The sequence below is a fragment of the Rhinolophus hipposideros genome (assembly GCF_964194185.1).
Source record: "Rhinolophus hipposideros genome assembly, chromosome: 5".
NCBI classification, from domain to species: domain Eukaryota; kingdom Metazoa; phylum Chordata; class Mammalia; order Chiroptera; family Rhinolophidae; genus Rhinolophus; species Rhinolophus hipposideros.
In genome coordinates this window covers 71,647,401-71,669,159 of record NC_138051.1, presented here as the reverse complement: position 1 = coordinate 71,669,159, position 21,759 = coordinate 71,647,401, and the positions used below count along the sequence as shown (strand labels likewise).

The 21,759-nt window shown below is 43.6% G+C and overlaps 1 protein-coding gene across 1 annotated transcript in view; it reads right to left on the bottom strand.

The window, feature by feature from the left end:
• LOC308498085 (uncharacterized protein) overlaps positions 1 to 21,526 on the bottom strand; it is a 57,066-nt gene extending 35,540 nt beyond the window's left edge. Inside the window, exons 1-3 of the mRNA XM_081049402.1 lie at positions 20,881 to 21,526; positions 19,446 to 19,511; positions 2,559 to 2,655 (exon numbers count right to left, since the gene is read on the bottom strand). Coding sequence (XP_080905528.1) covers positions 2,559 to 2,655; positions 19,446 to 19,511; positions 20,881 to 21,048 — 331 coding nt within the window. The 5' untranslated portion in view covers positions 21,049 to 21,526. The remainder of the gene's footprint in view (positions 1 to 2,558; positions 2,656 to 19,445; positions 19,512 to 20,880) is intronic.
• Between the last annotated feature and the right edge of the window lie 233 nt (positions 21,527 to 21,759).

Here is a 21,759-nt window from a genome sequence, read left to right as displayed (position 1 = left end):
TCTTTTTTTTTGTATAAATATTTCCCATGCACTATTTGGAACATATTTGTTGTTTATCTGAAATTCAAATGTAACTGGTATCCTGTATTTTATCTGGCAACCCTGCCTAACACCCAACCCACAAATTTTGTTTTCTGCTTTTCATTTCCCTCCGTCCCATATTTGTTATGTAGGTTGACTTAGCTCACTACGTATGTTTCTCTCACTTCATCTTTTAATTTTCATCTACACTTTGCCCAGTACTAGCAATCTCTACCACAAAGGAGAGCTTCAGAGCTGGCCCAGCAAGAAGAATCTTTCTTTCCCTTTCCCCACTGCCTCTCCACTCCCTCCTCTCTATAACCATTCCCCTGGCTCTGTATCTTTTAAAGCTCAGTAGCCAGGAAAACCCTGACAGGCAGGAGAGAGGAAGAAGCTAAATTTTTGTTAGTGTGAGGGAGTGAAAGCATCGCTGTAATGCATTAATAAACAAGGTACTTAGCCCAGGGTCTGGAACATAGTAAACACAGAAGGCCTGATTACTCCTGCTCCTCCTCCTCATTATTATTAGATAGACAAGACATCCTTTCCCACCTTCCCAGCCCAAATCCAAGGCCTCATTCTTTATAGAACACTGCAGGGAGCTTAAAAGCTTAAAAGAGGCCTGCCCACCCCACTGTTCCCACAGAGATACTGTGGTGGTTCACATTCTCACCAACCCACAGTCCCCTCCACTCCAGGGACGTCCCCAGCTCCATTACTTGGAAGCCCCAGATAATCACAGGGATCACATAATCTGCTCTCCCGGCCACCCAGGAAGTTCAAGATGTGCAAAGGCCCCCAGTGAGCCAGGGGGCCTCTTTCTGGACAGTGGCCTCGGTTGTCTTTAAAGACACTGCAGCCCCACTGGGGCTGAAGGCTGTAATATTCCTCCATTCAGGGGCCACCTGAGGGAGTTAAATTCTCATTACAAAAACAAAGCCCACTGAACTGGAAGAGAGTTGGTCCTGAGCGCCAGCAAGAACCTTGCCTCATTCCCAAAGGGGTGCCGGGTCCATTAAAGCTTTTCACAGCTGATTGCTCACCTGTTCTTCATTTTCCACTTCATTCGGCGCACTACACAGTGTCCTGGAGAAAAGGACCCAGCAGAACAAACCAATAAAACTGAACATTTCCCTCTTCAGTCCTCTTTGAGGCACACCCTCCAGACTGACTGGAAGATGCAGACTCATTTCTTTCTTTCTTTTTTTTTTTTTTTTCCTTCTAAGAATGGGAGTCCAATCTGGGACAGATAAGACCCAGGGCTTTAAAAAAAAAAAATGGCACTTTATAACTATCAAGGGGTTTCTCTTTGGTTCTTTCTTCCTATAGCATTGCTACTTTCTGAAAAGCATCACATAAGAAACAGAAAATAATTAAAAATTTAGAAAAAGGCTGACTGGGATGAGACACTTTTCTAATTTCAATTCATTTCAACAAACATTTGCTCTGAGGTTCCCACCCACCTTGGGGGATACAAAGTAGAAGTGTATTTATTTATTATTATTTGTGTATTTATTTATTATTTTCAAATGAGTATTTACTATGGTAAGCACTGGGAAAATGGCCCTGGAAAACAGCCAGGAGCAAAACACCTAGACCCCACCTTCATGGAGTTTACAAGCAGTGGTTGAACATAGAGTTGAAGTTTTAAATGCACATACTTTGGAGTTGAAAACAGCTGGGTTGTCTTACCACTCATGAGACTGTCGGCCAATTAAAATTTCTGTGACTCAGTTTGCTGATGTGTAAAATGGGAACAATAGTACCCAACTCATAAGCTTGTTATGAGTTTTAAATGAGATGTGCATAAGCACTTGGCATGTCAGCATCTACTACTGTGCGTGCGTATTAGTACCACACATTTTGGCACCTAATGATAATACTGACAATATTACTGTACTCTGCTGTTTTCAAATTGTTTCATATGTGTCTGTTTCATTTCACCAACCATATCATCAGCCTCTTGAGGGCCGGACAAAACTAAGCATAAGTATTCAACAAATAGCTGTTGAGTTTAGGTTGCAGAGAATGTAAAAAATTTTTTGCAAAGACCCTGAGATTTCCATTTTAGGAAAGAACAAAGGGGGTCAGAGAATTTCCATGGCTGAAATGCCAAATGCTCATGTTTGCTTAGTGAATAGGGCAGAGGGAAAGATAAAGTGAATTCCAGTTGGGCTGTGACAGCCTCCTGTGACAGGTAGCCTGCGCGACAGAGGAGAACACAGCTGAATAAACCTGGGCATAGTGAGAAATGAAAGCAGCCACGGTGACACTCAGCAGGATGAAAGACCCTAGGCCAGTGTGAGACTAGAAGGGAAACCTCATTAGTGTCTAGAGAGAGATGGCGGCTGCTCTTCAGGTACAGTGGTGCTCAGGGAATTCCAGAACATTGTTGCATGGGGATCAAATGGAACAGCTACCGAATGGAAACCAACTTGGAGGGTGGGGAAGGTAGGTGATCAATAAATCCGTAATTGAACCGAAGGATATTTGTTCTCCCTGCCCCCCCACTCCCATCCCCCCCACCCCTCTCCTACCTTGAAGATGCAGCTGGGCTGTGGCCACTGGAGAGAAACCTGCGTGATCCTGAGAAACTGGAAGATGTTTCTTTTCCTGAGAGATCCCTCCAGGTGCCTGGCAGATAGAACGTAGTCACTAAATACTTGTCAATGATTGTTTGAGTTCTGAAAATCAGTCATCTATAACGTAGCAATAAAAGAGGATATCATGCCAGTCCATTCATTTTATTGTATGGAAACTAAAGCCCAGAGAAGTAAAGTGACTTGCCCAAGGACACGCAGGTACTGAAGAAGCTGGGGATCATAGCTCACATCTTCCAAGTCTGGGTTCATTGCTCATTCTTTAGGCAAACCTATCTGCAATTAGCAGCGTTTCTGTTGCCCCAGCTGCACCTCGACCTCCATTCAAGCTAAGATGACTTCAATGTTGTGCTTTTCTTTTCCCAAATTCTTTTACAACCTGGGTAACATCCTTGCTTTTGCCTTGTTTCCTCCCCTCTGGGTCTAACCACACGTCTCTCCAGCTGAGGAAACCTTAGCAATGAGCCAACATTCCCAGAGCAGAAGCCTCAGTCGAGCTCAGCTCTTGTTATTAATATTGTCATTATCAATATTATTATTTGGTCACCAGCTCCTAGCTAGGCCCGCGCAGTGACATGCCAACAGCTAAGCTGCTCCCCCATGCCAGGCACTTAGAACAAGCCTCGTCCCTTGGCAGACGCTGCAGACATCCGGAAGCCTCCCACGGCCAGGCACAGGAAGAAAATAAACGAGTTGATGCTGGCCTTAGCTGAGTCATAAAGACTCAGACGGGAAAGCCTGAAGGAAGGTAACTAGAGCACCCCGGCTTTGTGAGGAAACAACTCAGGCAGAGGCTGTTAGGAGAATCACTCCCTGCCTCTCCCATTGACAAAGCCCCCACCGGGGATCTGCAGCAACCAGGGCTCCTCAAACTGGCATTTTATCACTGATTTTTAAAAACTGCTGGTCATCACCAATCCTCTGTTTTATATCTTTTAATTGTTTTAAATTGTGTGCTCTGTGCCCTGAGGCAATTTGAACACCAAGAGTAACACTTTATAAAATAAATAGATAATAAGCTGTATTCATTTCCCTGTGGGGTGGTGATGGAGCAAGCAGGGGCCCAGTGGGAGGAGACACAGAGAAATGTCTTCGGAGGGTTTGCGGGCAGGGCCTGGCCCCTGCCAGGACTTTCTTTCCTCTGTCCCCCTCACAGTGGGCTTCGAAGCACCAGCAGGAGCCAGGAAGCTGGAAGCTAAGAAGTCCCATGCATCACACAGAAACAGCTGTGGGCTTTGCTGCTGCCCAGGCCAGCCAGGCAGAGACAGCTTGAGAAGTGGACGGAGTACCCGATAGGACTGTGTCCTTTGTGGAGTTTTACAGAACACAGCCCCATCGTCAGCAGGGGAGAAGTACATTTAAAAAGAAAAATCTAGAACCACATCTTCCAACTGAAAGGCCAAAAGGCCAACCAGTAGTTGCTGATAGCGTCAGTGTACTCCTTGCTAGGGACCAGGTCAGCCTAGTGATTAAGAAGGAGCTGGGAGTTCTTTGGGGTTAGATCTGGATTCTGGTCCCTGCTCTGCCACTTACTTGTGTCAATTTGGGGCAAGTGGCATCACTTTTTTGAGTGTTACTTCATTTTAGTAGGTTAAATGGTGGTGATAGTAATAATACCTTCTTCCTATGAGTGTTGGGAAAAGCAAAAGGAGATGGATAATTCAAGTCAAGTGCTTACTTTGCCCAATGCTGGACACATGGTGAACAGTAAAATTAGTTATTGTTGTTATTATGTACAGATGGTCCCTGCCTTACAGTGGTTTATGATGGTGCGAAAGTGATACGCATTTAGTAGAAACCGTTCTTCGAATTTTGACTTTTCCCTGGGCTGGTGATATGTGGTAAGAGACTCTTGTGATGCTGGATTGCGGCAGCCACCTAACTCTCTGTCAGCCACACAATCATGAGGGTAAACAACTGATAACCCTACAGTGTATTCATTGTGTTAGATGATTTTGCCCAACTGTGAGCTAATGCGAGTCTTCTGAGCACGGTTCAGGTAAGCTGGGCTAAGCTATGGTGCATTTTCAACTTACAACAGTTTCAACTTAGGATGCATTTATCTGGGTGTAACCCTATCTACCGTTAAGTTGAGGAGCATCTGTACTTAGTGTTATATTAAGCAATCACGAGAGAGGCAAAAAGAGCAGAAATAGTCACTGTCACTGAGGAATTGTTCTCCAAAACCCCACCCTGCCTCCTCTCTGCCCACCGAAATGTGATTTATCCCCAGAAGCTTCTTCCTGTAGTGGAAATGCCCGGATCTGTGCTCTGGCTCTGTTGCTCCCCAACCTGTGCCTCTGTGCACATCACCTCACTTCTCTGAACATCAGTTTCCTCTTCTATAAAATGAAAACAATAATAAAGACTGAGCCTACTTCATAAGGTCATGGTGAGTTTTGAATGTAATTCTGTGTGAATGTACTTCAAAAACTGCAAAGTACTACACAATGATAAAAAGGTTATTATATTCTACCCATAGTGTAGGTTGCACTCAAGTTCCACCTTCTTCCACCTTTTCTGTGAGAAAAATCCAACTCAAACAGTCTTAAGTGGGGGTAGAGCAAGGATTTTATTAGTCCTTGCCACTGAAAAATCCAGGAGTAAATTCTGGAGTAGCTAGATCCAGGTTTCCAAAAGATGACTGAATAAATCTGATTCTTTCCTCTCAGCTCTGCTTTCCTTTGTGTTGGCTTTACTGTCAGGCAGCTTACCCTGTGAGCTGGCAAAGATGGCCTTAAACAGCTCTAGGCTTGCAATCTATCAGCTTAGCAACCCAAATAGAAACAGTTCACCCCTTTTTCAATAGTTCCAGCAAAAGTCCCAGAAGTGAGTCTCAGTGGCCTGACCTGGGTCTTGTGCCTGCCTGTTCGTGGCCCTTTTACCTATGGCAAGGAGAATGGAATATGTCAGTTGGTCAAACCTGCGTCATGTGCCCACCTCCTAGAGCCAGGAGATGAGGTCATTCCATCCCCAACCACATAAAGCCAATGGGGGGAGGTGGTTCCATAGAAGAAAGGCAGGGTGATGTTTCCAGTGGAAGGTAGAAGGATATACTGGACAACAGACGTCCACGGTACACAAATTTTACTCTTGTATTTTCTGGTGAGATATAGGAAAAAGAGATGAGAGGCAGAAGGAAGGTCCCAGACAGCAACCAGATATTGGCTTGGTGCTCCGTGGTTGAATCAAACTTTCCTTCCCTGGACATTCTGCCTAGTAATATGGCTTCAGGGAAATGAAGGCCCTGGTCCATTTTAGGAAGGGAGCTCTACTCTTGCTGGGAAATGATACAGGGAAAGAGAAGCCTAGTTCCTGACTCATTAAAGCAAGAGAGTGTTTAATAAACACTATTTGATGATAAAGTTCTGACAGGGTCACTCCCTTAATAACCATGATTCCTATCCAACTTAAGAATCTATATGAGCCCAGATTTCAGCTGCTATTAGCAGAGGTCATGTTGTTGGCAGGCTGCCTAAAGACAGTTCTAGGTAGAGGAGGGCAAGTACCACGCAGGAGCTCCAAAAAACCCCAGGTATTTCAATCTAAGTCACAACATCATTTCAGCCCAATTCTACTTCCCTTAGGAGCCTGGCAAAGTTCCTGCTATCCCATCACTACTTCTACCTCCTAAATAACACTTCTCTTGCTCTTTTATCATATTATAAAACTATATACATTAAGTAAATCCTCACTTAACATAGGTTCTGTGTCTTGAAGCCAAAGGACATATAACCAAACCAATTTTACCATAGGCTAATTGATATAAATAAGAATTAAATTCCTACAGCATCTTAACAACATTATAATGAAGTGATGTTGAATGAAATAATGTTATGTGAGGACCTGCTGTACTTATTTCAGGAAACTCGAGTAAAACTACAGAGTTCCCATATCCTAATCAACCTTGTTGCAAATCCTCCTTTTCTAGTATATATTATTACTGTATATAAAATTTTTACGTGGCATCATGTTGTTTTATAATATATGCTAGGAATACCTCTCTGTGTCTATGATACCCTTCTATAGCATCAATTTTAACAAAGTCAAGTTTATTATACAGATATACTATAAATTATTTACCCATCCCCTATTGTTAGACAGCTAGATTGCTTACAAATATTACTATTATGTTATTCACTAGAGATATTTAAAGTAAATGAACACATCCGTGAATAATTGGGTTACAGTAGGGAGGTACAATGGCCAAATATGAGGTTGGACAGTTAAGTTCATAAACTTGTTGCAACGATATTGCTAATCTTTTTTGATATCGGAGGGATTGTTCATTGTGAATTTGTACCAGCTGGACAAACAGTTAACCAAGTTTACTATTTGGAGTGCTGAAAGGGCTGCGTGAAAAAGTTAGATGACCTGAACTTTTCTCCAACAATTCATGGCTCTTGCATCACGACAATGCACCAGCTCACAGGGCACTGTCTGTGAGGGAGTTTTTAGCCAGTAAACAAATAACTGAATTTGGAACACCCTCCCTACTCACCTGATGTGGCCCGCAATGACTTCCTTCTTTACCCAAAAATAAAGGAAATACTGAAAGAAAGACATTGTGATGGCATTCAGGACATCAAGGGTAATATGACAACAGCTCTGATGGCCATTCCAGAAAAAGAGTTCCAAAATTGCTTTGAAGGGTGAACTAGGCACTGGCATCGGTGCACAGCTTCTCTAGGGGAAAGTGACCATAGTGACATTCAGCAATGAGGAATGTAGCACTTTTTCTAGGATGAGTTTGTGAACTTAATTGTCCGACCTCGTAGTTAGGGTCAGAAATATGGGCTATCGTACAGAAAAGGGACTAGGAGAGAGAAAAGCTGCCCTGAGAAAAACATTATTTCTGTCTGACATCATATAGACCACAGCTGGAATCCTGGAGTTTTTCTGGGCTCTGCTCCCAACTCAGTGGAGTTTTTGCTATTTGAATGACATAAAGAAGCTTTATCCATCTGGGTTCTGTTGTTTCTGTGTGGTAGTGGTAGGTGGGTCACTAATTCCATCAGTTTTGATTTATATGTTTCAGTTAACTAACTAAATAATTAATTACCCCAGAACTTACTAGCTTAAATCAGCCATCTTATTTGCTTATAATTCTGTGGGTCAGCAATCTGCAGGATTCTGTTGGGTGGTTATTTTCTTCTATATGCCATTGGCTGGAGTCATTCACTTGACTTCATTTATTTGGTGGCTGGGCAGGTAGATCTAAGATTACTCACATGTCTGGCACCTTGGTGCTTCTTCACATGACCTCTCTCTCTCTCCACATTGTTAGCTTGGGCTTTCTCACAGCATGGAGGTCTCAGGGTAGCCAGACTTCGGACATGGCAACTTCTTCCAAGTAGGACAAAATTGAAAGCTGCTGATGTCTTAAGGCCCTGCCCTTAGAAATTACACTGGGCTACTTCCAGTGCATTCTGTTTGTCAAAGCCAGTCTCACGGTCACTCTAGATCCAATAGATGAGGAAAGAGACTTCACCTGTTTATAGAGGAGAGGCAAAGAATTTGCAGCCATCTTTAACCTATTACAGTAAATATGATGAAGACAAAATGTTGTAGGGTTCTTCTGTAATCAAGAAACATGGAACGTTATGGTGTTGCAAACCACAAAGTTCCAAGTGTAGGCTCAACGAGCTAGAAAGTTTGCCCTATGGTAGTTCACAGCAATAAACAAAAGAGACAATTACCATGGTAGCATGTGGGAAGTGGAATCCCTGGCAGAACTCCCACCTGGGAGACAACAGTGACACTCGTCCTAATCCACAGCCCCCTCCCACGGTGCTGGACAAGGGCACGGAGACTTGGACGTTTCCGCTCAACTCCTCCCTCTGCTGTGGAGCTTCACTTGCCCCTGGGCTTCAGCAAGGCACCTGCTTCTCCTTTTGCAGATTGCTCACACCTTAAATATAGTCACTCTTTCCTAAGTCTGTGTTGCATGAATTTTAAGATCTTCGTGAGAACCTTTTTGTCAAAATTACAGATATTGGCCCTGTAAGTGTCGATATGCTTCCTCAGACTGGCAAAAGAAAAGAAGATACAGAGTGCCCCATGAAAATAATGAATTTCTCATGTAAGAGTTAATAATATCTTTTCATAAGGGGATCTTGAAAAAAACTAAAATCCCTCTCATGTCATTGGGCCCTAGAAGTTTGAGTGAGTCAGCCAGGTGGAAAAATCCTGGTTCTCCCCATCACATTATTGTGATGGCACAGGGAGTCGCTTGGTCACATTCACTCCCATCTGACAGCTACTTGTATTGTTTCTTACAAGTTTGTCCAGGCGCTGGCATGGCCTAAATTTAATATCGAGTTATTCATTGCGTGGTTCCCACTTGACTGATAAAAGATGCTGCTATTTGGCATACAGTATCTGTGAAACAAAGCCATTTGGGGAATAGTATGTGGGCAAATGGGCCACACAGTGGGCAGGAAATTGGATCCTCTATAATTTTTATACAACCTTGGAACCAGCCGAGGAGGTCCAATTCTCTGCAGAAACATACAGACCGCGGCCTCTATATATATATATATAAAAAAAGGCTAAGAGTTAGTGTCTTTATTTTCACTCTAAACTCATCAGATCAGAACTGACCAGCTCTTAAATATTTAAAGGGTCTTTTTCACAGGCCAGCCTGAAGCCTTATGCCTATTTGATTTGTACAACTCATATCTGGCTGATGTTGGTAGATTGAGACAAATAGCATCTTTTCAGAACTGAAAATGACTCCATTTTTTTCCTTCCCTATGCCTCCTTACAACACTGAGGCAATATTCTAAAAGCTGGGAGTGGGATGGATGCCCACTTCTCTCCAGGAGGGGAACTCTACCCCCATCCCTTAGGCTTCTCTTCTTATTGTCCCCAGACCACTGAGAAGAAATCAAGACATTATTTCATTCAATCAGAATCATTTATAAATAGCAGAACTGCTTTCTGCGTCACTGCAGCTCACAATATTGAGATGAGTGAATTAAACGAAAGGGCTATTAGAGAAAGTAGGGGAGTAAATTTTAATGTAGTATATTGCAGACCTTCCTTTGGAATCTTTTCACATCATGCTCATTGTGTAGGCATTGGAGCAAGCACTTTGGAACTTGTATAACCAGGTCTTTGGACCTGGATACAAGGCTCTAGACAGTCTGGACTAAATACAGGAAAGTGGGGCACTGGGCCTCAAAGTTAGTGGGTTTTCCACATACTGAGCTTAATTTTGTATCCCCAGAGGAAGAAAGAGCCCTCTTCCGTGAAGTGATATTCTGTCCCTGATAGAAAGGGCCCCTTCACCATGTTACTACAGTGTTTAGAAAGAGTCTAGGAAAGAGGAAGAAAGAGACAAGAGATGTGTGACGTGTGGGGGGTTGGGGGAGAAAGAAAGAGAGAGAGAGAGAGAGAGAGAGAGAGAGAGAGAGAGAGAGAGAGAGAGAATGAGCTGGATCCTGGGCTTTCTTGCATCATAGGCTGCCTCTGGCTCTCACTAAGCTGGCTCAGTAGATTCTGCCCAGGCCACGCGCTCCCTTCCCTCAGAAACTTAAGAGTCACGAAGGGGCTTTTGACTCCAGTCACTGATCTGATCTGGGCATTGTAACAAATGACTTTATCCCAGCTTCCTATGTGGCCTTTTGTGGCACCCTGAGGGAATAGTTACATCTTGATCTCACACACACACACACACACACACACACACACACACACTCATATACACATACCCTCCTCATACTCCCCAATTAAGGTATGATTCTCCTGCTTTGTGCAGGAAACTGTGAGGACCAAAATTCTAAGGTTTAGCTTCAATGTGCGGGAAAGAAAAGAGTGGGAAGATAGTTCACTCAACAGGACTTTGAGTCTGCAGATGGGGCTATTTCTTAATCTTTATTTTGAAATCACTTCAGACTTACGGAAAAGTACTTTTTACAGAAAATACAAAAACTACGAGAATTCTTGTATGCTCTTCACCTCATTTGCTTATCATTTTCTCTCTCTATATATACTTTTTTTAACCCCGAACTGATTGAAAGTAAGTTACAGATATACTACCCCTTTATTCCACAAACTTACGCATGTATTTTCTAAAGAACCATGAACATTCTGTTTCATAACACCCATTATCAAAATCAGGAAATTAATATTGATACAATACTATTATCTAAACTACATATCATTTGCAAATTTCATCAGTTTTCCTAACAATATTCTCTATAGCAAAGAGAAAAAATTTTTTTTGATCCAGAATCCAATCCAAGATCACACATGTCATGTCCCTTTAGGTTCCTTCAGTTAGAATAGTTCCTCAGTCTTTCCTTGTCATTCATGACATTGACATTTTTGCAGACTAGAAGCCATTTATTGGATAGACTGTCCCTCATTTTGGGATTGTCTGCTGTTTCCTCAGTTAGATTCAGGTTGTGCATCTTGGGCAGGCATATCACAGAGGTGATATTGTGTCCTTCTTAGCTCATCACATCAGAAGATACATGATATCACTGTGTCTCATTTGTCCCTTGAGGTGCTAACTTTGATCACTTGGTTCAGATGGGTTCTATCAAGCCTCTCCACTGTAAAGTTACTATTTTTCTCTTTGAAATGAATAAGTATTTTGTCAGAAAATACTTTAAGATTGTATAAGTACGTACACTGTTTCTCACCAAACTTTTACCCACTGGTTGACACATGTATTGATAATTGTTGCCTGGATCAATTATTACTATGAAGGTTGCCAAATGGTGATTTTTCTAATTCCATCATTTCTTCTTTATCTATTAGTTGGATTTTACTATTTAAAAAAGGCTATTTCTTTTCCACAAATTTATTTATTTCTTTATATCAGTATAAACTTATATTTCTTATTTTATTCTTTATTTATTAATGGATTATAAAACACTACTATTATTATTTTCTTGAAGTTCAGATTGTCCCAGATTTGGTCAGTGGGAGCTCCTTCCTGCTGTCTTCTTTGTCATGTTGCCATGTCCAGGCAGGACTACTTTTGAGGAAGGATGCTCCGGAAATCTGGTCCAGAATATTTCTCCAAATAATGATAGTTTAAATAGCATTCAAGAATACCATTTTTAATATTATGACAAAATACACATTATATGCCAACGGATTTTAGAGTTCTAATGGAATAACAAAATGTTTGTTTGCATCCATCTTATTGTCTTTCTATATATCAGAGTCATTTGGTATCAAGGCTTGACCCCCAATCCTATATCCCGGTCCTAATGTGAGGCCCGTCCATTGCAAAGAGGGCCTACTAAGGAAATAGCAGGAGGAGGAGAAGAGTCAGAGAAGTGAGGGAAGGAGAGAGGGAAATAGAGAGGAAAATGAAAGAAAAAGAAGGAAGAAAAAAGGAACGTTTCTCCTCTCCTCATTCAGCCCATCGGTCTGGCACCTTCAGCCTCCTCGCATCTCTCATTGACACTGACCCCTCCAGAAAGTGAGTTCTTTGCTGCTGCAGGCATTTGTGTAGGAAGAGCGCAGGATATATTGTCAGAGGTTAGAAACAGTCACCCTCATCTCAGAAAAGTAGCTTTCTGGGTTGTATTGAAGGAACTCAAATTTTCTCACTACAGAAACACCCGCAGAAGGGATCGAGGAGAGAAACCCTGGGTTTCTGATGACCCCATTCATTGCTCTCCTCACCAGGAATGGCACCACAGGCCAGAGGCGCTTCTGGCAGAATTGAGTGCTGGGGAAAGCCTGCAATAAATCAGCCCTGTCTTTACTAGCTGGGGGTTGCTACGGGGATAGGAATACACTATAGGTTTTAAGAGATGTAATTTTCTGTGATTCATTGTATATTTTTAGCCATTTTTCTTCCTATATTATCTCCTTGTGGCAATTACTTATTAATGTTGGTCTAGACCAAGGTTGGACTAAACAGTCCATTCTCAGAAGTGATGAAAACCCTGGAGATCAGTAAATACAAGAGGATTACGGCCCTTGAGGACTTAAGGGTAGCCCAGGAGAACAACTGGGTTGGTTCAGGACAAGGTTCATTAATGTGGACCATGCCACATCTAAGGAAGAGTAAAGGGAGATGAAAGGTCCCAAGATGTGGTGCTGTGTTGCTTGGAACAAGAAACCGAGTCACACTATTTATGGCAGTCGGGGTGCTCACAGGATGTTAAGGGCAGGTCCCACAAGTCAGAGGGAAACTAGGACCCGGTTTCTGAACAGAACTGTAAAAACATATTATCCTTCTGTTAAGTTAGCTCAAGTCTTACTACTGTTTGTTATTCTTTCCTTGTCTTTCTTCTTTTCTGTTTTCCTTCCTTCCTTTAATTTTACTCATCTTTTTCGCCATAAAATTTGGAGGCAGGACAGAGAGGAGGTGAAAACTTGATCAGCCTATTTGGTTATTTGTTAATTGTTATATCAGGAGTCTTCCCTTTTTTTTTTTTTAAAGATTTTATTAGGGAAGGGGAACAGGACTTTATTGGGGAACAGTGTGTACTTCCAGGATTTTTAACACGTCAAGTTGTCCTTTCAATCGTAGTTGTGGAGGGCGCAGCTCAGCTCCAGGTCCAGTTGCTGTTGTTAGTTGCAGTGGGTGCAGCCAGGGGGCGCAGCCCACTATCCCTTGTGGGAGTTGAACCAGCAACATTGTAGTTGAGAGCCCACTGGCCCATGTGGGAATCGAACCATCAGCCTTCAGCGTTAGGAGCATGGAGTTCCAACCACCTGAGCCACCGGGCCGGCGCAAGTCTTCTCTTTTCAAGCAACAGAAAACCCAACCTAAGCTATTAAAGCACAAAGAGAACTTATTGTCTCTTATAACTGAAAAGTCCAGGGATATGGACTAAGCTCAGGCCTAGCTGTGTTCAGGAGGCCAGATGACATCATCAACATCTGGTCTGGCTGTCTCACCAATGTTTTGGTGTTTGGGCTGTAATAACATAAGACTCAGCGAATAGAGGCTTCGATAAAGTGCGATTTGTTTTTTTCACATAAGAAGTCCAGAGATAGGTTTATTTTTCTCAGATAACAGGTAGCCCAGAATAGGCATCGATGGCATTACTATGCAGCAGCTAAGTAATGTTATCAAGAACACAACTTCTTTTCTTCATTTCTGTTCCAACATCTTAAGGGTCACGGGAGGACTGCTCCCGCCCCAGGCATTCAAGGCATAAAGAACAGGTAGCTGTATCTGATTCTTTTATCGAGAAAAGCAAATTCTTCCCCCAAACGCCCCGCTGATTTCTGCTTCTAATAGATTGGACATATCAGGGTCACATGCATATGTCTACATGGCCACCAAGGAGGCTAGGAAAGCATGTTTTTAGGTTTTTCTGGCCCCTACAGTAGAGGCAGGTTTTTGTTTTTGTTTTGTTTTCTTCATATAACAATCAAAGAGAAGCCATACCTAGAATTGTGGGATGATTCTGTCTCTGCATCACAGGGTTTGATTGGTTGCTCCATTGTTGTCATTTCCCAGCCCAGAGGGGAGAAAGTAGAAGAGAGGAACAAGAAGTTTCCTTTTAAAGATGTGATGCATAAATTGCGCTTATCACTTCTCTTCTGATCACATCCCATTGGCCAGAATCTAGTTACATGATCACAACTAGCTGCAAGGGAATCTGGTATCCACATGCCTTAGCAGAAACTTGGGGAGTTCTGTTACTACCACGAAGGGGAGAGTGGTATTGCAGGATACTTAGCAACCTCCTCCAGAGCAGTTTTGGGAGAACGGGTTTGAATGGGTGTGGGTTAGCCAGCCGAAAATTTCTGCCTCTGCCTCCATCTTAGAGAGGTTTACCTTTATGGCGGTAAGATACTTTCAGCTTCACAGTCTCCCGGATCCAACATAAGTAAAAGAGCCCAACATCTTTGCAGCTACTCTGGACAGACTTACTATATCTCCTTAGTTCTGACTGAGTCCCCTGCTTATCCCTGAACCAAGGGGATGCATTGCAATGTTCTCATTGGTCAGACCTAAGTCATTATCTCCATCAAATCACCAAGACCGTGCTGGGCCTCAGTTTGCTCATCTGTAAGATAGACATAATAGTAGAGTCTACCTCACAGGGATGGTGGGAGAATGCTACAGGTGGCCATTGTCCATAAATGTATCCTCACTCGACCAGACTCACCTTAACAATGACATTTTTGAATAGAAGACTTCTAAAAATCAACGTAAAGCTAGCCTATATTTCACCTCACAGTACATTCCGAAGTAAAAATATTTATTCAGCACTTACGAGGTATCTGGTACTGTGCTAAGTACTTTACATATATTCTATTATAATTCTCATACTGACTCCATAGGAGAGTTACTTTCACTGATTTTTATTGAACAGATAAGGAAATTTAGCTCCTTACCTAAGGTCGTGGCCAGCACAGTGGTAAAGCCACAAACCTAAGACTAACTTTGAATCCCCACACTGTGCTCCTTCTTTTTGTGCAAAAATAAATAACACCACACATTTGTGGAATCATGGAAATCTTGCTGATTGTAGCAGTCACGAGAGAGCACCCCTCAGACCTCCCTTTGAGAAACTGCTGCAAGGGGTTTAGCGGGCTGACAGCCTCCAGCTATGGCACCTTTGCGATCCCTGTATTGTTCACACTGAGGCCTTGCTGTCCCCAAGCACAGCAGGGGTACTCGAGCCAGGCCAGGCCGGCCCAATGGTGACTCCTTGGTTCTTGGGCTTCCCAGCAGCCTGGCCAAGATGTTCTTGTTGCTGTGCTATAGTCTGACATTCTTCCTACCCAACCCTCTTTCCTGTCCTCTGTCCTTTGACCAGTGCCAGGCCTGCACTGTTGCCTGAAGCCTGCCCTCCCCTTTCCCTCCTCCCTCACCCTTTATCCCTCACAGGCATTCTCCCCAATACATTTATTGTATACCTAAGTCTATCTTGGCATCTGCTTCTCAGAGGTCCCAAAATGACACGCTTCTTGTACTTGCCTTTCCTCACTTGCATGGACTACACCACGGGTATGTATAATTCCAAAGATTCTTGACTATTAAAGAACAAACAAGTAATAAAAATAATAATTCAAAATTTGGGGGTGGGGAGGATCTAATGTAGACCAATGAGGAGGCTGCTGGCTTGGCACTTAGAAATTGGAGCCGCCTGCTCTAAGCAAGTTTCTGAGCAGAACAGAGAGCAATATCCATTGCTGAGCTTAAAAGGGTGGAAACCCAGCTGCGTTGGGTGTGTTGGTGGGAGAGGGTGGGAAGGGTCGGAAATTTGCCAGGAATCACACCTCAGGGTCGCAGATACATACCAGTCATTTCAATTCTCCATTCAGAAACTTCTAGCACTACTTAGACAAGGAAATGATTCTTTATAGAAAGAGCAAAAGACTGCCATTTAACTCAGCCAAAGGGAGAAAATGATCAATTGAGCAAAATAAACTGGCTTTACACAAGGCTCTCCAGACTGAAGTGTAATTACTCTTGTCACCTCTGGGAACACTGACCATGTGTCAAGACTAACCCACCCCCACCCCACACCACCCTACCCCACCCCCACCCCCACCTAAGGCTTACCCAGTGATTGCTAACTGGTAGCCAGAGTGGATGGGGCCTACAAACAAGTGAGATTTGGTTCCCACAGATATTTTTACAAAACTGAAAATTAGTTGACAAGATTTATTAACTGGAGTATTTCACATAAAAATATGGAGTCCTTGATTCTCTTGAAAAATGAGAAAATCTGACCATACTTGGCCACATCCCCATTCCTGCTTCGGACAAGGCTGGAATCCTCCCTATTTCTCTCTTATTACACCTGCTGGCACAGAAGTCATTTGAGTTCATGACGCCGGCTTAGACTGCCCAGGAAGATAAACCTGTTGGATTTTGAAGCTCAGATTCTGAGACCTGGAGAGCACTGGGCTCAAGCTAACTGCGAGCCCTTTAAGGAAAATGAGTTACTAATCAAACGAATAGCGTAACGAGCATTTCAAGAGGGAATTTTTTTCAAAGTTATTTTCAAGCTCTCCAGCAGGAATGACGAACATTATTGTCAGCACAGCTGGGAGACTTGTTAGCAGGGACAGCTGGGGGACGAGTGGTGGTCAGAGGCAGAAAACCTGGGGGAGAAGAAGTGGGACTTTTGTCCTGCCTTTGCCCTTTCTAGTGATAGGACTTTTAGTGTTTCCTTCACAGTGCGATCAGGTGCCTGACGTTGTAACAAGAATAGTAAGAGATAACATCTGCTGAGTGCTTATTACCTGCGAAGTAGCCTGTGTGCTTCCTCTCATTTCACACCAAGCCCAAGGTCAAATGCCAGTACTATCCCAAAGCACAGGAAGGTCTTGTGACCTGTCCAAGTTAGAGTCAGTAATTGACAGAGCCCGGATTGGAAGCCCGGAAGCTTACCCCAGAGCCCACACATGTGTCTCCTCTACTGTGATTCTTTTACCTGCTTTGCAGGTATGTTGTAAGAATTGCATAAGCCGAGGTAGGCCAAGGGCATTTTGTAAACTGTAAAGTACTACAGCAATGTTCACTATGAGCACTTGAGCACTACTACTTTTTTTTCAAAACTGATCATTTTTTTCTTTTAAAGACAGTATCAAAGGGAGCTATAACTCAAACCATTAGTCCTATAGTGCCCTCTGCTGACGACAGCCAGGAAAATTATGAAATTCTAGTAGCAGGTGAAGCTGATTTCCTCAGCCTCCTTGAACAATTGTTTCTAAAGCACCTACTTTGTCCTGGGCATTGTACTGGCTGACACATGGTCCAGAGAGAGTAGAAATGGAAGACATGGCAGGTCCCTTTCCAGCCAAACCCACCCTCTGTAATTTAGGTATAGGAAAAGCAAAACAGAAAAAGCCACAGGCAAGAATAACCCCACTTCCCATTGTGACATCACAGAGAGGAGGCCAAACCTGGCATTGTTGTCATCATTCCCCTCAAAAGACCATAGTGAACCCCAAACCATGAGGTGAATGGTACTCCTGCCCAGGGAGATGCAGGTAATTGTTTAACAACAAGCTCTCTGGCAGGGGGAAGCCCTGTTTTGTAGTGTTTGCCTTTTTCCATGGTGTAATGACCAATTCCCCCCATGACCAATTCCAAGCTACCAACATGACGATTCACTTCATGAAGTCATGGAGATTGTTGAAAATTTAACAATGGGCCTCTTGCAAGCCTGTAGGAACTGGCTCCGACACACCACTTCTTTTATCTCTAGAAAAAACATACCTCCTTCCCAATCAACTGGATTCCAAAATTCTTCTAGCTGGGCACATTGATGAGTGGAGATAGATCAGCCTCACCTCAGCAAGGCTGACTCCAAACAAGAATGGAGAATGCCACCTGGAGGCTATCCCCTCAGCATTCTCAGGGGGCTCTAGCTAACAGTCTGCTTAGCTTTCCCCTCCCTCTCTCCCTCTTTCCAGTTCTTTTCATTTCTAACCAAATGCAGAAAGAGGGACGGCCCAGAACATCATGACCCAGCTCTGAAAGATGTAAGAAACATCCTAACCTGTAGAGAATTTTTATAATAGTTTATTTGATCCAAACTGATGACATATGCCAGGGAATAAGATCTCAAATACTCCACAGAATGTAAATTTTGCAACTTCTTTTATGCATTTGAAATTAAGGTAGGACCATAAGGATGGTTACATGGAGGTAGGAAAAAGCAAGGTAGGGATTGGATTGCAGGATAGTTAACAAGACTTTGTGCTCTCTTAAGGATGGTTACGACTTATTTCAAAGGTATGTGAACCTAGATGCACAGAAACCATGAACAGGGCTTGCTTAAGGCAAAAATAAACTTTTTCCTAAAAAGTTATATGCCTGGGGCATGACTACCCACCAAGACCTGCCCAGTTAGGAATTTATGATCAGATCATCCCGTGAGGTTACTTTCTATAGAACCCCTTTTTTCTCATCCACAAAGAGAACTTTCTTCACACTCCACCTCCCTGCCTTCATCTCCAAATTCCCTCCCCATGGATTGGGTTCACAGGCCTGCCTCAGCCCAGACACCTCTCACCCCAGCAGGGGGCACCTCCTGGCTCCGGGAGGAGTCCCATAACCTTCTATGTGAGGTGATTGGCTAACCCTGGACCCTATGCCTCTCATTTTGTTCCACACACAAGGAAGAAGGCTCTGCCTTCAGCCCAGGAAAAAAGGAGGAACTAGTAGGGCCATATATGACTTGTCTCCAACTAGAGAGGTATGCCAGGAAGAGCCAAACCCAGCTACTAGGACCCCCAGAGGACCAATCTCTTGAGGGCATCCTTTCTACTCAGCCTGGAAATTGTTCCAGGGCCCACCAAACAACACAATATCATGATCTCAATTATCCAAACAGCAGCTACCAAGCCCTCACCTCTCATGAGGTTAGCAGTTCCTCTCTCTTTCTCCCACAACTTATCCTCAAATTTCCTTCTGCAGCCTCAGTCCAAGATTCTAGTATCCTAAGGGATGAGGAAACCTACAGTGAGAAGACCGGGTTCCACTCTGGCTCCGCTACTTGGAGTTGTATGTTCTTGAGAAAGTTTCTAAACCTCCTGAGGCCTGTGTTCTGAAGCCTAAATAGAAATAATCAGCAGAGACGGCTGTTGAGAGGATTAAATTAGAATGGGTGTGAAAAGGACTTTATAAATTAGAGTGTTAGATAAATGTTTGTGATTTTTTCCTACCCGAGAGAGGTATTTACAATGTTTTCTTCCTCCTTATAAATGGAACACGTATTCTTTGTGGAAATTTTGGAAAACACATTTGAGTATTTTTAAAAAATTAACATCACCCAGAGTTAATCAGCATGCACAGTTGGTGTTTTCCCAGGTCTCCTTTCCCTATGTGTATATACATATAATTTTGTTAAAAGAAAGGATGAGAGTACCTACCACTCGAGAGCAGTGGTCTCTCCCTTCACCAACCCGCAGACCTGACAATGGCAGTTCTTTCCGGTCCTGAAACAGGAAAGAGGGTGGAGTTAGTGTCCCATTAGAAAACTGTTCAAACAAAGCTGAGTGGCCTGCTGGGTCCCCAAATAAGGAGAACTTGGAACAGAACCTGTTCTTCCTGACAGAGGCCTTCAAACTTTTTATGCTGCAAGCCTTTTTGGAAAGACCGTACACTTTAATGGATCGCCTTGTCTGCCTATCCTAATTTGTCAGATACATTTTTAAATATTAAAATTGGGAAGCTTTTCACTTAGTAAAGCATACATTGCTGCAGCCGTGTAATTAAAATGCTCATTCTTAGGCCCTTTTCAGTGCGAAACTAAATTTGCTGTAGGAAATACTTTCAAAAACCTCATACATTTTTCTGTGGCTGGGCCATGAATCACCAGAGGAACCCATGTAGAACATAAGTGCAAATTTATTCTGCTGGGTTCTCTCCGTATCTGACAAAATGTCATCTTTCCATCCATATTACCAAGATTATCTCTCGCTTCTAAAACAGGTGTTTCTTGCCTGTCAGAAGCGGAGTGGGTCTTTTTTCCTCTATGATGATAACAGCTGGCCCTCCTGCCCAAGTCCACCTCCCCCTGACTATTCCAATATTCCAGTCCAACTCGGCGTACAGGGTAACTTCAGGTCTCAAAACCCTTGGAAGGGGCAGCAGAGGCTCCCATGACTTAAAGTGCCTTGTTGGGAGAAGGTGTCCTACAACTCAAGTCTGAAATGTCACTTCTGATGGCTGCAGGTACTAGAAGAGCTTGTGGCTAACTATTTCCAGCCCAGATGTTCCAGGCTAGTGTGAAAACCAAGGCAAGCCCTCATCCCGCAAATGCTGAGGACAAGTACAACAGCTTCTAGCCACCGCTTCTGTCCAGATACACAGAAGTTCAAGGAGCAAAGGAGGAGCAAAGAATGACCTCTGTTGGTAGAAAAAAAAAGTCTCAGCGACTTCTGTCTCCTATGAGAATGTTTAGCTTTACCCAGAGGTCAGGTCCTGTCATATTCCATCAGAGTCCCTTGCTGTGTGTGCAGGGTCGCTAGTGTCCATGGTAAAAACCCAGGCTTCGACCCCAAGTTGAACTGTACTGGAATCCTGGCTCCACTGCTCCCAGGAAGTTTGGCTTCAGGCAAATGCCCCTACCACCTGAGTTTGAAGAAGATGGCTGTGAGTATGTCCAGAAGTCTTTTGTAAAAAAAGGAAAAAATGCTTGTAATTCCAGAATACTGCCTGGGGTATCCCAAGTACTCAGGGAATGGTCATGAGAAAGAAGGAGCTCCTGAAACAGGCCACTCAGCATTTTGCTCTCAAACAAAGCTGCAGCAGTGGGACAATCTGGCTGGGTTCAGCCAGAGGGCTCTCCCTGCTCTCTCTTACCTGTTGGCAATTTTCTCTTTTCACCGAACTTTCACAGTCCCACCACCTTCTTCCAAAGTCAGCAGCAACTAGCCAGGACTTTTCTCTCTGATTGAGCTGAGCTTCTGAGGCCAAATCTGAGATCTTTTCCCGCCTCTCAACCAGGATGCCCCTCGTCAAGTCTTCCATCTAGATAAAGGTGTTTGGCCATTCCCAGTTCAGCTCTTGGTAAAGCACATCACCGTACGATCTCCTCTTTGCAGGCTCACCTCCCAGAACCCAAGGATAACAATTCTCTGATATCAGTCCAGGGCTCCAGAACCTACTTCAAAACAGGACAGGAACCCTCGAGCTCCTTCCCCCTCCCCTGCCAGCATACACATAGCCTCCCCTTCGAGGGGCATAAGTCAATATAGAGGCAGGAGCCCCCAGCCCTGAGACCATCAGGATAATTTAATTACATCCTTCTGTAGCCACCCAGGATATGTACTCAACACTTATCCCTGATTCTCTTCTCCATAAGGCTCAGACGTCACTGTCCGTGAGGCTGAAAGCCCACCCTCCCCACTATTCTTGTGCCCGGTTCTCCCTATTGAATGCAAAGTTTAATTTTCCATAAAGAAAGTTTTAGAAAAGCACTCTCCCAAATTCTCTTGAGATGTGACTCAGACGATGTCACCCTGCCAACTTCTTAGAGTCCTTCCTAACCTTCAGGAAACCAGACTTCCGGCCCCTCCCCAGCCCTGGAAGCAGCCAGAGCTCTGTGGGGTCAGTATTGCTGCTGTGGGAAGCAGCCATCACAGCCCTCGTGGGGTCACATCTTTAGGGGCCACCACAGCAGTGTAGCAAAGCCCATTTCAAAGATCCTGACCTGACAAATGGGGAGCCCCTTGGTAATGA